The 14,450-nt window shown below is 36.8% G+C and overlaps 1 protein-coding gene across 1 annotated transcript in view; it reads right to left on the bottom strand.

Annotated features, from left to right (window-relative positions):
- Positions 1-14,450, bottom strand: part of AK9 (adenylate kinase 9) — a 73,533-nt gene that overhangs the window by 31,337 nt on the left and 27,746 nt on the right. Inside the window, exons 15-17 of the mRNA XM_056344586.1 lie at positions 11,722-11,824; positions 11,217-11,293; positions 5,586-5,687 (exon numbers count right to left, since the gene is read on the bottom strand). Coding sequence (XP_056200561.1) covers positions 5,586-5,687; positions 11,217-11,293; positions 11,722-11,824 — 282 coding nt within the window. The remainder of the gene's footprint in view (positions 1-5,585; positions 5,688-11,216; positions 11,294-11,721; positions 11,825-14,450) is intronic.

Below are 14,450 nucleotides of genomic sequence, written 5' to 3'. Positions count from 1 at the left end.
GTGAGCAAAATAACAAAGGGATAGTTTCTTCTACTGCCATCCATTTAGCAGAAAAAGCCAGTGGGAGTTAAAAACTTGATATTGACAGCAGATACTGATTTAAAACTTGACACTGACTCATCAACAGAAAAGGAGAAAGATACTCATTTTTTCCTAGGGCTGCAATTAGTAACCATTTAGACATTGCTAGGCCTTGAAAGTCCTGAGACGAAGTTCTGTTTCAGCTTGAAGAAGATAGAGTGGCGCCTAGATGACACCATCACCACCTTGTCCTTACTAAATCATGAACAGTCTCCAGCAGCAGCAATATGGTGTTGCTGCTATTCCCATTCCCTGAACTCATATAACTTTCAACCCTCATTGTTTTCTTTTTCTTATTATTTTTGTGTTCTGTTTAATAAGTCTGATATCAGTGCTTTCAGCTAACAGACGAAAAAGCAGTTGAGAGCAATGACTTCAATGGTCTGATAATACTGTAGGTTTGCTGGGACTTACAGTGTATGCTGTGATTGTCTCCTGCCAGAAATGAAGCTGCATGAAAGAGCTTGAATGGCGGATAGAGTGATTTTCTACTTTCCTATAATTTTCCCTTCCTCTTGTTATTTCTGTCTTGTTATTAGTTTGAAAGAGCAGGAACAGATTTTGACACAAGCAACAACAGGGCCAGTCTATTCCAATGGACTTTTACTGATTTTTACAGAAAAGGACCATTACTACTATTTTTCCTTATATAACTTCCTACACATAGAAAGGAGCAGTATTACTAAAAATGAAAGCCTTATGTAATGCCTTGTATGTTAAAAGCTTTGACCATTTTTTTCAAAATACAAACCCTCAAAACATTAAAAAACCAGTGTTTCATGGTTACTCCCTGGCATTAAGCAGACCAGTGTTTGCTATGTGAAATTGCAGCACTGTAACATTCATGTTGAGTTTGTTACAACCTGAAAAATGCAAACAATTTTCCAGCTCATGAAGAGTTAGATTGCCCTGTTATAATTTTCTTCTTTAAGAAAACTCATATTTCCTCCTGGAACTGAATGACTCTCAATCTTCTCTTGTGGATTGTTGAAGAAATCCATGAATGCCACACTTAATTTTCCAAAATGGAGCCAGATCAAAAAATGCTGTTACTAAATACAATGTAGCTGGATTTCAGTGATTAGGTACCAGTAAGATTCAGCAGGAATAGGACTAAACATAATGGTCACAGTAGAGATGCTGCCTAACTTTTGTCTAACATACTACCAACAAAAGCATCGCCTGGAAGTGTCAGTAGCAGCTGGGATATATGAGTGCCTGAAGGACAAGGAACACATCTATTTTTCTGACTTGGATGGCTAAGCTGCCTGTGAAGCTATTATATCAAAGGTCAGTGCCACTACTGTCTCCTAGAAGAAAGCAAGCCAGTGCCCTGCCTCCAGCGAGTTAATTGCCAAAGAGCTAGAGTTAGGAACTCCTGTTCTTTTGTCATCAGCCAAATTTAAAACGACACAGGGTTTCAAACACATGCCTCCTTTTGACGTTCCTTCATGGTGCACTGTGGTTGGCCCCTTGCTAGTTTGCTACTTCTTGTGCCTGTTTCTACAACCCTTAATTCCATATATGAAGCCAGGCACTTACAAGTTAGTATGGCAGTTTTGGGTGCTGCAATGTCTACACCTCCTTATGGACCAGGCCTTAATGGGCAGTCCTCTAGAAATACAGTAGATTTCTAGATACTCAGGTGCTTTTAAGAATTTTATTCTTCTGCTTATGAAGCTGAAACTTAGTCTCTCAATACCCGAATTTACATTTACTATAGATAAACTCAGATTTGAAGTAAATCAGGGCCTCTATGGCAGCTCATATGCTGGGTGACGGACCCGAGGGCACCCCCAGGCCTGGCTGTCCCTGCCCAGGCCCCTGGGGCTCCCCCGACCTGCCCACAGCCCAGGACCCCATGGCAGCCCCTGGGGCCACCAGCCCCTGCCCCAGCAACGCCGCACCAGGGCTGGTCTCCAGCTCCCATGGCAGAGCCATGGGCTCTGCCGAGTTGGGCCAACATTCCAGCGTGGCCTCAGCTCGTCCCTGTCCCCAGGGAGGTGCCCAATGCCGAGGGCTGGGGCTGCCCTGCTCCTGGCTGGGGTGGTGGGACTGGCTGTGGCTGCTTGGCCCTGCCCTGATGGCCATGTTACCACACCGTGCTGCCAGCTCCTGGTTTCTTTGGGAGTAGTTGGCCTTTACAGTGTCCTGACATGCTGTCCCCCAAGATGAACTGCAAAACTTTATTTTAATTGAACCACTTTTAAACAATAGGTTAACAAATAAGCATTTTAGCAAGTGTTTTTGTGATCTTTTATAATAAAGAATACTTAATGAATTTCCTCTCTTTTTTTTACAGCTTTGACTATTAGACTGACACAGCAGTGGCTAACCTTCCTTCTATTTGGATGATTATTAGTCTAAACATAAACAAAAGTACAAAAGGGCGTATCATTGACCTGGAACACATTGCAGATTTCAGATAGTCTGATTAGAAATTAATTTTTTTTACAATGTTTCTAAACATTTGCATTTCACTAAACTACACATTCATTCTATATATATAATTACATTAGTTATCCCCTGCAATGACAAATCTGTCTCTTGCTGTGATTCTAAATAGGAACATGAAAATACCTTCCTTTTTATGTACATCAAAAGATGTTGTGTAAATGGTACAATTAATTATGTTGCATTGTGCAGTGATGTATTCTAAAAGGGACAGAGATGTATCCAGGTAAACTGCTTAAATTTGAGCAGCTTTAATGCATTATGTAATGATTATGAACAGAGATTTTAAGAAAATAAGCAAAGGATACATTAATAACTAGCTTACGCTAACTGCTTTTTGCACGTGTTATCCCTGGCACATTCACACTGTAGAAATCACATGTACTGCCTTGTGAACCACAGCCCTATTCAAAGCAATATCAGCTGGAAGATGGTAATGCATGCTGTCTGGATCCAGCCTTCAATAGATCATCGTTTCTAGGCCTGCTCTTTAAAAACCTCTCAGTTCTGAGTAGGTCATGAAACTTTTGAAATATACAGGCAGAATGTATATTTAATGGCTTTAAATGAATATTGGACATCATCTGAAACAAAATATTGAACATGGTAACAAATCCACTCAATAGAGCGCTTCCCATATGAACCTTAATCTCAGAAACACAATTCTTGCTACACCTCTCCTGATAGGCCATATTGGTGGATGTGTTCCAGCTTTGATTCTGTACTCTAGGCTCACAATTCCATCAGATTACCTCTATCTGAGAGTTTTCTTGTTTAAGGAAACTTATCCAGCAGCAATTATTGCATACTTATGGAGCTTTTAAATAGATTACACAGGCCTAAGCAAACTGGAGAAACTCTCTCCTGGAAAGAGGGGAGAAGTAACAAAAGAAAAAAGGATTACACTCCTTGGAAAAAGGGACAACCCAAAAGTTGGACAACCCAAACATTATTTGGGTTTGGTTCAGGTATTTGAACCTTATTATGACAAAATTGTTGCCTCCCTGGCATCTGGTTTGTTTCAAACTGAGTCTCAGGGACCAAAAATATTGAAAGTATTTTCAAGTAACGCAGCTGTACCTTTACCATTAGATATAAGTTATATTAATTCTGTTTGCAGAGGTGATTTATGGTGAGAAGATATTTTTTAAGAAATAGAGAACATAGTCAAGAGAAGTACTTTAAAAGACAGTAACAGTTTAAAAATAAGCGGATCTAAAAATGCAAACAAGGTTTCTTCAGAGGAGGTGGCGGTCTTTCTAACAGTGCTGTTCTTGATTTCCTTATCAGAGGTGATAGGGAACAAACCTCCCCATCCCTACATCTGGAGCTTTCACAGGGAATGCCTATATGGCAATCTCTCATATTCTTTTGCTCTGAGTCTTCTTTGCCTTAACTGAGCATAGTTACCATAGAGACAAACAATCCTCAAAGGCTTTCTGCCCCCATGTTCTCCAAGTGAGTTCCTGGGGAAAGAAAGGGTTTAATATCTTTTTTTCCAGTGTTCTGCTAGCATGAGATATGACTTGTTCTGCCCTCAGTCCATATTCAGCAACAAAAAAGATTAAAAAATCCTTTTTTCCTCCCCTCTCACATCCTGCCAAAACTAAGACAGAGACACCAGCAACCAGCATTTTTTAACTATCAAAAAGTTTAACCATCAAAATAAACAGAAAGGCAAAATGTAGCATCAGTGACACTTCAATTTCTTGGAACCGATGGGTATTTCATTATGAATATATTTTCATCTGTCTTTTTGAAACAGACGATTTAGTCTGTTTATACAGAATTGTCATTACTTACTTCTAAATATATGCTGCCAAATAATTTCCAGCATATTACAGTGAAATGTACTTAGTAGACAAACTTATATTATGTGTACTGTTTTATGGTGTTGGGGAAAAAAAAGCAGTTCGGTTTACAGATCAGGTTGTTTCTTTCTAATGCATATGAATGTGCATATTTAACAACTTTCTATTTACAGTAAAATATTTTACATTGGATTTATTTTTCCTTTGGACATTAACATATTCTAAGAATTCTAGTAGATAAAAGCTAAAATGTGTATTTTGAAAACTAAAGGAGACCATCTCCATTAAAGGTGAGCTGCCTTCAAAGTGTTTTTTGAGAGAAGACTGCTACAGGATTTCGTGTATCTTTTCATTAGCTTATGGCTCTATGCAGTTCCATCGGCTGCAGAATTTTACTTGCACCAAAGGGAAGAAAACATGATTCCATGTGAAACCTAGTAAGATGTTAGCAGGACAACGTATGACTAGGGAAAATACAGGACATATTTTGATCATTTACATCCAAAGTTAAAATTCATCCATTCCCATTTTTCCCAAGATCCCTTGCCACAGGGAATGGACTAGTAATTTCTCAGTAATGTGGATATAATATTAATTTTAAAATGGTCTGTAGAAATGAGGCTTGTCAAAATCACATGTAGGTGTTTGTGAATACTGCAATTTTATTATTTCCCAGCGTGCCCCTGACCCCTCCCCCCCCCCCCCCCCCCCCCCAATATTTTCCTGGTATTTTCTCGTCTGTACCTTTTTTTTTTTGGGGGGGGGGGCGTGGGGGTGGGTCAAATTACATGAAAGCAACTCTCTAAAGTTCTTTCTCCTCCGATTTCCCTCACTTCACCCTGTAGAGAGTGCTCATGGATTTCTGAATACAAGAGGTTTTATTGATTACAAATAAAGTAATGCTCACTTTATTTGTTATTTCCATAGCTTTCTGTACACATTTATTAATTTGGTATTTAGGCAGTAGAGGCAATAGTGGGCTTTAGTTGTTTTTTTGAAGTACAAATACCTGGTGCATTATTTTTAACAGGAAGTATCAATGTGCCTTTAATTGCATTTATAAGTGTTTAAATAATTTGAACCTCACTATTCCATTATAAACATCTTCAAAAGGAAAAAGCTAAGGTAAAAAATTATATTTACAGCCAATTTTCAAATATAGTAAAAGCTTTCAAAAAAGGAAGCATACAATTCTTGACACTAGCAAATCAGAGAGATTATATGTGCTATAAGGCCAACCTGTAGGTTTAGATTCTTCTTTAGAAGCTGGAGAGTTACTGGACTGCTTCTGGTGCATTTGTTCAGTTTCAGGTGGAAGCTGCTCGTCACTGTCCTCAAATTCTGTTGGCACAAAGGAAATAATTTGTGACTTTTACAAACCCATTGAGGGATGATGGAGACACTATAGGAATAAAGATATGTTTTAATCACACTGAAAAACATATTTGTTCACCTGCCAAAAAGGAGTTGGTTATTCTAATGCTCAGGTATTGCACACTGACAAAAACATTTTAAGATCAGCTACGTGATCCGTGGGGAAAGGCAGACCATCTACCAGATGCCACATGACTGTGAATAAAGTACTTTATTTACCAAGACCTTGCAAAAGACTGCACTTGCTGTGCTACAGAACAGCTCCTATTGGGTGGAAGTGCTTCTGACTAAAAGAAGGGCTTCTGCACTTGAAGGCTGGTGCATTTTTCCAACTGTATCAGTTGGTCAATAAAGAATATTACTTTTCCTACAAGCCTTGTTTTGCTTATGTCCTTAGGTCACTGTTAGAGTAATAAAACCACTAGTACCTCTCAAGTTATGATTAGCCAAACCTCAAATCATATTAAATAAGAATGTATTTTAAAATCTGAAATTAAGGCATTTGTTTTCATGCACATCTCTTTTTTGGCAAAGAAATCACAAACATCATGAAAAACAGGTTGGAAACATTGAATTTCTGATTTATGCAGAATTGGGAAATTTCGTTTCATAAACAAACATCTTCTTACATGGTTAGCAGGCAAAAAACCCATGACCTTTAGCATGTGTCAAATTGAGAAAATTCTTCACTTATTCTAGTTCCTTATTTCCTTTTGATATATACAGGAATGCAGTCAAGCAAAATGAGTTTTGATGCTCTGTAATAAATAAATCAAGACTCCATAATATATACAAAGTGGAAAAATGACATGGAAATCTGTGCAAAATGGAAGACACTTTGCTAAGGCTGTCAGCATGCAAATTCTCACATGCATACATAACTTAAGCACAGAGAGTCCTAGAGACTTCAATGGAAACAGCTGTGGCACAGAAGCTAAGCATGTCTAAATTTTCACAGGATGTCTAAACAGTTAAGGGGTTTCATTTAGAAGACTGATGCTGGATAGTGTCAAGGAAGAGAGATGGACAGCCATTAAACAAAGTAAATTAAGAAGATGGCCTTTTTCTTATAGATGTTCAGAAAGTGATGAAAGCTTTCAGAGAGGATGATAGCTTTAATCATAGGTTTTTATTCTTATTTTCTGCAAAGGAATGCATAGCTGTACTAAACCAATATCCCATAGCCTTTATTTATCTGAATGAGACACTAAAAGAAATCAAGAACTGAGGGTATTTGGGATCTAATTGAGAAAGTTATTCATAATGTTTCTGTTTCACATTTTGAAATTTCTATCCCTAAAATGCTGTGATTACATATATAGGAATGTATTTATCATATCTGGCTTATGAAGGAGGGCAGAAAATGTCTTTGAAGATCATGTAACTTTGCTCAAAGACTGAAAAAACTGTGAAGTTAATATCACTACAGCTTGTTTTGAAGTTCGTGGTACAAGTAACTTGCTGTGCCTTGTCTGCAGATTAATAAACTGTCCTTGTTCAAACTCTCTCACTGAAAAGCCTCCAGTTAGAGGTAGGAAAAAACCCCAAACCACCAGGATGCAAGCCAGCTAAGAAAAACAAAGGAAATATATTTAGAGGCTGTAGGACTGAGCACACATCAACTGTGTGGTAAACATTATAATTACAATTGATTCCTTCAAAGACTAAAGAGAAAATGTCCTCACATGTACAGGTTTAATTATTATTATTTTTTGTTGTTTGAAATAAGTTACTGAATTTTACACTATAATAAAAATAAAAAAAGCAAGAACATAAAATAAAGAGATGGGTATTGATTCAACCCCCCACCATTTGTAATATGAGAAAGGGAAGGTTGGAGTCAATATTAAGGAGTTTATAACAAATATTAACAGCTGTGAAGGACAGGCATGGGAGGTGATGGCTGGAATTATCAGCTCCAGCTATCTATTTATTTCTTGCAAGAGCTTCTGCCCAAATAGTAAGAGTATCAAAAGAGACAGTGAAGATGGGGTTGTATTAACACACCACCCTGAGCTACTGAGACGTGGGCGTATGTGTGCTTGCTAAGTTTGCCATAGGAAGGGGGTAATCTCTGGCAGAAAAGCAGGGCTGACAACTAAGGTACAGAAAATAAAGTCTTAAACCATGACAACTGTTTGCTTCAGTAGATAAAATCAGTTGTATGGGATATTTTATTGCTGAAACATGGCAGGAAAGAAATATGCCATTTTACTTCAGGAAGATTGGAATGAACCCACAGACCTACCTGAAGCTGTATAACTCTTCTACAATGCTTGAAATATATTCTCACGAAGTCATATAGCTGTCACCTAGTATAAATAAATCCATACTCATGCAAAGCTGTTGCAAAAATGCTTAAATACTGTAAGAAATCCCTGAAAATAATTTAAGCTCAGATTAATTGTGTCAAGGGACATGAAAAAAGATGTAGGGCTAAAATTTTCAGCTAGACACACCAAGCAGGAGTTAGCACATGCATTTTTTTGTGTGCCTTCAAGAGAATTTTCAGCATTGAGCTTAGCTTCTTACCTCAAATTCATTTGTGAAACTTACACAAGGTTTCCTTCTCCACTTATTTTCACTTTCATTAAGACACATATAAGTACCTTGCTCATTACTGGATACATTTTTTCCCTTTTAAACACAAATAATACTATAAATTTGAATATGTTCAGTCCTGAAGCAATCCCACTTACTTCAGTGTCCCACTGAGGTTACAAAAAATGCTATTATTGAAATGTACATTCATTTACATAGGCTAAACTAGACTATTTCAGTTGTAAGGGACCTACAATGATCATCCAGTCCAACTACCTGACCACTTTAGGGCCGACCAAGTTAAAGCATGTTATTAAGGGCATTGCCCAAATGCCGCTTAAACAGTGACAGGGTTGGGGCATCAACCACCCCTCTAAGAAGCCTTTGCAGTATCTGACCACCCTCTTGGTAAAGAAATGCTTCCTAATGTCCAGTCTAAACCTCCCCTGGTGCAGCTGTGAACCATTCCCATATGATATGATATCTGAGACATCAGAAGAGCATGACTGGGACTCTGGAGTGTTTCTCTGAGTTTTCATTTTTATACCATATACTGCTATATAAAAACAACCAAAACTGCAAACATATCATCCATTTATCTATTTGTAAAAACATGTCACATGGGAGAAAAGCTGCAGTCAATGTGCTGATGGCAGTACATGTGAAAAAACAGATGTCAGGCTAAAAGCAGCATGACTGAAGTGTTTTGGTGAGTCAGTATTTGATTACTGAAATCAATAGGATTTCAATGTGTAGGAAAACATGATTTTCTTTGAACAAGGACTCGTCACGTGTTAAGAGGACAAGTGTGTATATGACATTGTTACTTCTACCATTAATAATTGTTGTTTTGATGTACTCAGATCAAAATTAGTTAGATATTCAAAACTAAGATGAGCTTTGTGGTTTGAGACAGAGATGATAAAGTATCTGTGTAGAACCCTGTATATTTAATACTTTAGAACTCATTCACTTTGAAGAAGAGCTATGTGTTTTGTTAGAAACTATAAAAAGCTATAATGTAGAAATTTTTTTAAGTTTATATGTAAATGAAAGAACCCTACAAAGCTAGCATTTTTTCCAGCGAGTAGGTGAAATGCTACCTAATCAAAAAATTAAAAGCAGGTTATCATATTCAGTCTATCTCATACTATCTTTAAAACTTAGGCCTTGTTATATATAGGTAAGTTAAATGCCAGACTGAATAACAGAAGAAAATGTATATGAGACATAGTGACAATACAGAACTTAAGCTTGGCCATGATATTTTTCTACAGAAACCAGTATGTTATGTCTGAATGTAATGGCAGTCTAGGCGTCCACTTCCGAGAGAAAAAAAAGAAAGTGGGAATTCATGTGCTTCAGTTTTTAATTTCATCCCCAGGCCTTAGGTGATAATTTAGGCTATGACGGAGAAACCTTGAGTTCCCTTAGCAGAGGAAGAGAATACTCTTAAGTCCCCAACCTAGTTCTTAATGTAGAGGCAAATACTCTCACGTGTGTACTTCATCTTGACAGCAGATCCAAATCAGACAACATTCTTCTAAGAAAGTAGGTTGCTATTAAACAAAACAAAAAGGAAAGTACAACCCTGCAACTTTTTTGACTTTTGAGGTTCAAAAATGTTGAAACTAACTTGAATTAATTCTAAACCTTGACCCAACTGACAGAATTGTCTGAGGTGTAAAAATTCAGCCGATTTGTGACAGTTGGCCTGCCTCCAAAATCTCACTTCTCACAGATTATTCACTCCTGCCCAGGACAACTGTATTTTCATTGCTGGAAACAAAGTATAGCATAGTTCTGACAGGAAAGTAGGATCTTTACAGGAAATAAAAGAGTGGGTAAACAAAAATAATACGCAGTTCTTCAATACAGGAAGAAGCAAAGTAAGAAAGTCTTTATCCAAAATGTTTCATTAATATTGTTATTAGAGGAGAAACCTTATGTAATACACACAATTCCATTACTTTTTATGTTGTTATGTTATTAAAGGCTAATCTCAGTAAGTACAGAGGAGAGGAGGAATGATGACAGGTGGGAGAACCCCAGTAGCTTAATCAGAACAAACATAACCTTGACTTGGCTCCCCTCAGGGTCATTAAAAAAGGATGATGAAGGCATTGTCTGGGTGTGAGATCTATTGAGATGAGTCAACCAGAGACACTGTCCTCATCTGAGGGTGATTACTGCCTACAGGGTATGACACTCATTAGGGGGTACCAGGAAAAGCAGTTTAGGATTGTGAGAGACTTAGAATATTATGAGGCATTTCTGAGAAGGACCAAAGGCAAGGAGAAGAATGGATCAAAGTGGATTGGAGAGGAACAAGCATGGATAATAGAGTAGGAAGAGGATGAAAGGGGAAATGGGAGTGGATGCTCATTACGACATGGTCCTGGGGACATGAAGCTGCAGCAGCCTCACCTTTACTGGGCTACTGGATTCAGCAATTCTAATGCATGTTAAGGGAGCTGCTCCTGAAATTATTTCTGTTCCTCTTTAATTGCTTCAGGCTGAGCTTCTTGGAGGAAGAACAGAAAATCAGACAGTTTTGCAATTTTCTTACTAGCTATTGGCCAAGTTCTAACAGTTTTCTAACTTGTGAGGGGATACAGATTTTCTGATGAGTAGGAAGTTTCAATACAGTTAATAACCTACTTAGAAAAATTACTAGAGGAGATAGAGAGTCCTGTCCTTCAGATTTATTGAAAACCGTAACCGTGTTGGCTGATTTAATATACGTCTTTATTCTGTAACATCCATTAAGAATGGCACATAGAAATGTGTGCCTGAATCAGTGAAGGAAGCGAAGATAGTAATATAAACGAATTTTTCTAGATGCTGAGTGTAAAAAGGAAATAAAAACTGTAAAATCTGCATAAAACCTAAATTGCTAAATTATTTGAAACACAAAATGAGATAAAATAAAAGTCAAATGATACACACTTTCACCTTTCTCCTCAGCAGCCTCTAGATATCGGTCTTCCTCTGATGTCAGTATTTCTTGCATTTCTCTTATAGAATCATATCTTCTGTAAGTAAAAGATTATTTATCTTAAGACACGTATTAGTGAAGCAAGTTGCAGATATATTAATTTAAAGTAAAGATTTGGAAATATACTGTTGGGATTTTAAATATAAGTTGGGTTGTACAAAATAGAAGTCAAATACATTTCATCATCTAAACTGTTACTGTTTCATTGCATCAAAAGGCTGGACTAATGAAAGGCTAATGAAAATGCATTTAGCAAGAGAATATTCTGACACCATATTTACTGATCTAAATGAGATATTCCTCATATTTAACACATTGGATTATTTTTTATACATCACAACTAGTCTTAGTGTACTGTCTTAGTACATTTGTGTTGATAAATGCACTGATAACTTTAACACATAATAAAACTAGAATTTTTTTGTGCTCATTTGATACGTTCAGATATTTGGAATATTTTACCTTACTTCTTTCTTTTCTAATGCTTCATCTGTTAGCCTTTTCAAAATCTTAGACTTAATTTCATCCCTCTTTGCTAAGTACATTCTGCGTAGTATACAGACTCCTGCAGTACAATTACAAACAGTAATGACTTTTATGCATTCGTATAAAGCTGAAGTTATTTGATTAGCAAAATTATTTGATAAATGATAGACAACTTTCCTGCTTCTTTTTAAAGTCAAGAAAAGGCATATATACCACAGAAATATTATTATACTGCTGCTTTCTAAGGTTTTAGAGCTTTGTTTTCTATTTCAAACACCTCATAAACTGAGTCTGGGATACGGGAAGGTTATGATGAAGGCTATAAGGGAAGACAGCACTGAAAAGATTTCTCTTATATTTCTGTATAGCATGCATTACTCTGGCAAACAAGCATTTTGTTTGTATGTGTACAAAGAGAACTATGGAGAAACAAATGAAAAACATTCAAATAAAAATTTAAAGAATGTAAATACCTATACCACTACACCTGGTTGACAGAAATTAATAATATGCTGTCCCTACTAAGAACTCTACTGACTGACTTACTTTGGCAAATAGATTTATGACACACGGCTGTGTGGCTCAAATCCATTTCCATCAGTGGAGTTATGCCAGTTTAGACTAGTTCAGGGAATAGCTTACAAAGTAATGACTCAAAATGCTGTGAAAATGTAAACTCCACAACTACTTTATTAAGTGACAGAAATTAGTGGGAAACAAATAATAATAAAAAAAGAACAAAATGAAACAAAATATCTAAATTCAAGGAAACATATCCATAGGCAAAAAGCTACACTTTTAGCCAAATCATACAGCGGACATTGTGATCTTGTCTCTTTCACCTCACTCTGCTCGTACTCCCGTATCTCACAGGATCACTATCATCAATTAACATAAAATATATTTTTATTTAAATTTGAACTGTGAGAAACATGTTACTTAATTTTTAGGAACATTGGTGTTGATTTGAAGCAGATGATAATTCTGTGCAAATGGTTTATATTTTAAACCAATACTTTCAATTAAATGTATTTTTTAAAAAGGGAGGATGAGTGAAGGGAATTTTTTTGAAAATGTAGTTTGTAAACTAACTCATCTTTAGATAATAATCTGTCTTGGTATTCTTCAGCACAAAAGTTGTGAGAGTTTTCAGTCACTTTGCCTGGTGGCCCAGGCATGCACGTTTCCATCTTTGTGTTTTCTCACAGTATTATGAAAAGCAGCAATGACAAAGAGCATTAATTTACTTCATTATTCGGAGTCAAAATTACAGAATTATAATATGCAGAACATCTAGAAGAATCACAGTTACTATACTACAACTAACCATTCTTTTTCCCTTGGGTACCAGCACATGTGTTTCTCACTTAAAGAGTTCAATATTGTTTCATCTGATGAAGGATTTCAATATTCCTTGATCAAATTGAGCAAGTGACCTATAAGCCTTTAGAATAATGGATAATAAATTAGCAAATCCTAAGTGGCTGACCTGAAAATATCTGCTACTGGTATTAACCAGAAATAAGCTAGCTCGCTAATGGAGTGGGTTTGTAGGTAGCTCAGCTGATTCTGGTTGAAAGAACAATGTTCTTGCAATGTCCTGTTTTAATGCAACTGGAAATCTGAAATCTCTATGTATTTCACTTTGGTTTGTTATGATAGGCTACAAATAGTATGACTTGTATTCAATCTGTGCATGATTGTTTCAAGCTGAGACTGTAAAAATATATGCTTTATCATCTAAAGTATGTTAATTCATTTCCTCCCACCAGTGAATGAAACTTTGAAGAAAAATAAATTGTCATTGATTTATATGAAAGCCTGACACAGCTCCAGGGATAAAATTAGAGTATAGACTCATTATCATCTCAAAAACATTAAAAATGGGAATGGCGGATTTCCTTCCAAGCCTGGAATCTACTTACACATAAGGCCAAATGGGTTGTAATTAAGAAAGCAGTCTTTTTTTGCCATGTGATACAAAGACTGTAACAGTGTTAGTTCAAACAGAGTTCAATCATGATTGTGAGCACACAATTTAAGTTTCATGAAGGACCTCTCTAACTTCTAGGAAAGGCTTACACTTATGCTTTAAAGAATCTCCCACCTGTCAGGCTAGTGAAACAGAAGGTATGGGAGACATGGCTACCAAGACCATAAAATAGATTGTTCAGATTAGAACAAGTAATTGAGAGCTAGGTTTTGAGAACTAGTGGGAATGGCAGAAAGGTGTACATTGCAGCAAGTAAGCACATAATTTGAATGTCCTAGAGAGGCCTTAATTTAAAAGCCTCTGCTATAGACTCCCAAGTTCTTCCCTTCCCAAAAGAAAAGATGGGGCTGTTACTATTAACCAGTGTTCGACATGAAGAATTATCTATTCCCAAAGACTTTCAGGGACAGAGCCAACCTTTTCTTTTACCCAATTAATTCACTTATTTGTTAAATTCTAAGAAGTGAGGAGAAAGTTAACATAACTCTGAAAGCACCTCTCCCACCTCAGTCCTCTCCCTGCAGAAAACGTTAGAGCATGACTCCTGCTGTGTTATTTAGTACCCTGTATGAACATTACATACTGCACGCCAACTACATGAATAAGGTGCTTTTTGTGGTTGTAAGAAAGGCCAATGCACTGTGTCCCAGAAACCAGGTTCACGAACATTTCGGTATGCTTGCAATGTCTGGGAAGCAATGATGAGGCATGG

The sequence above is a fragment of the Falco biarmicus genome, chromosome 6, assembly GCF_023638135.1.
Source record: "Falco biarmicus isolate bFalBia1 chromosome 6, bFalBia1.pri, whole genome shotgun sequence".
NCBI classification, from domain to species: Eukaryota; Metazoa; Chordata; class Aves; order Falconiformes; family Falconidae; genus Falco; species Falco biarmicus.
Note: the sequence above shows the minus strand (reverse complement) of the source record. Positions and strands in the feature narration are given on the sequence as shown.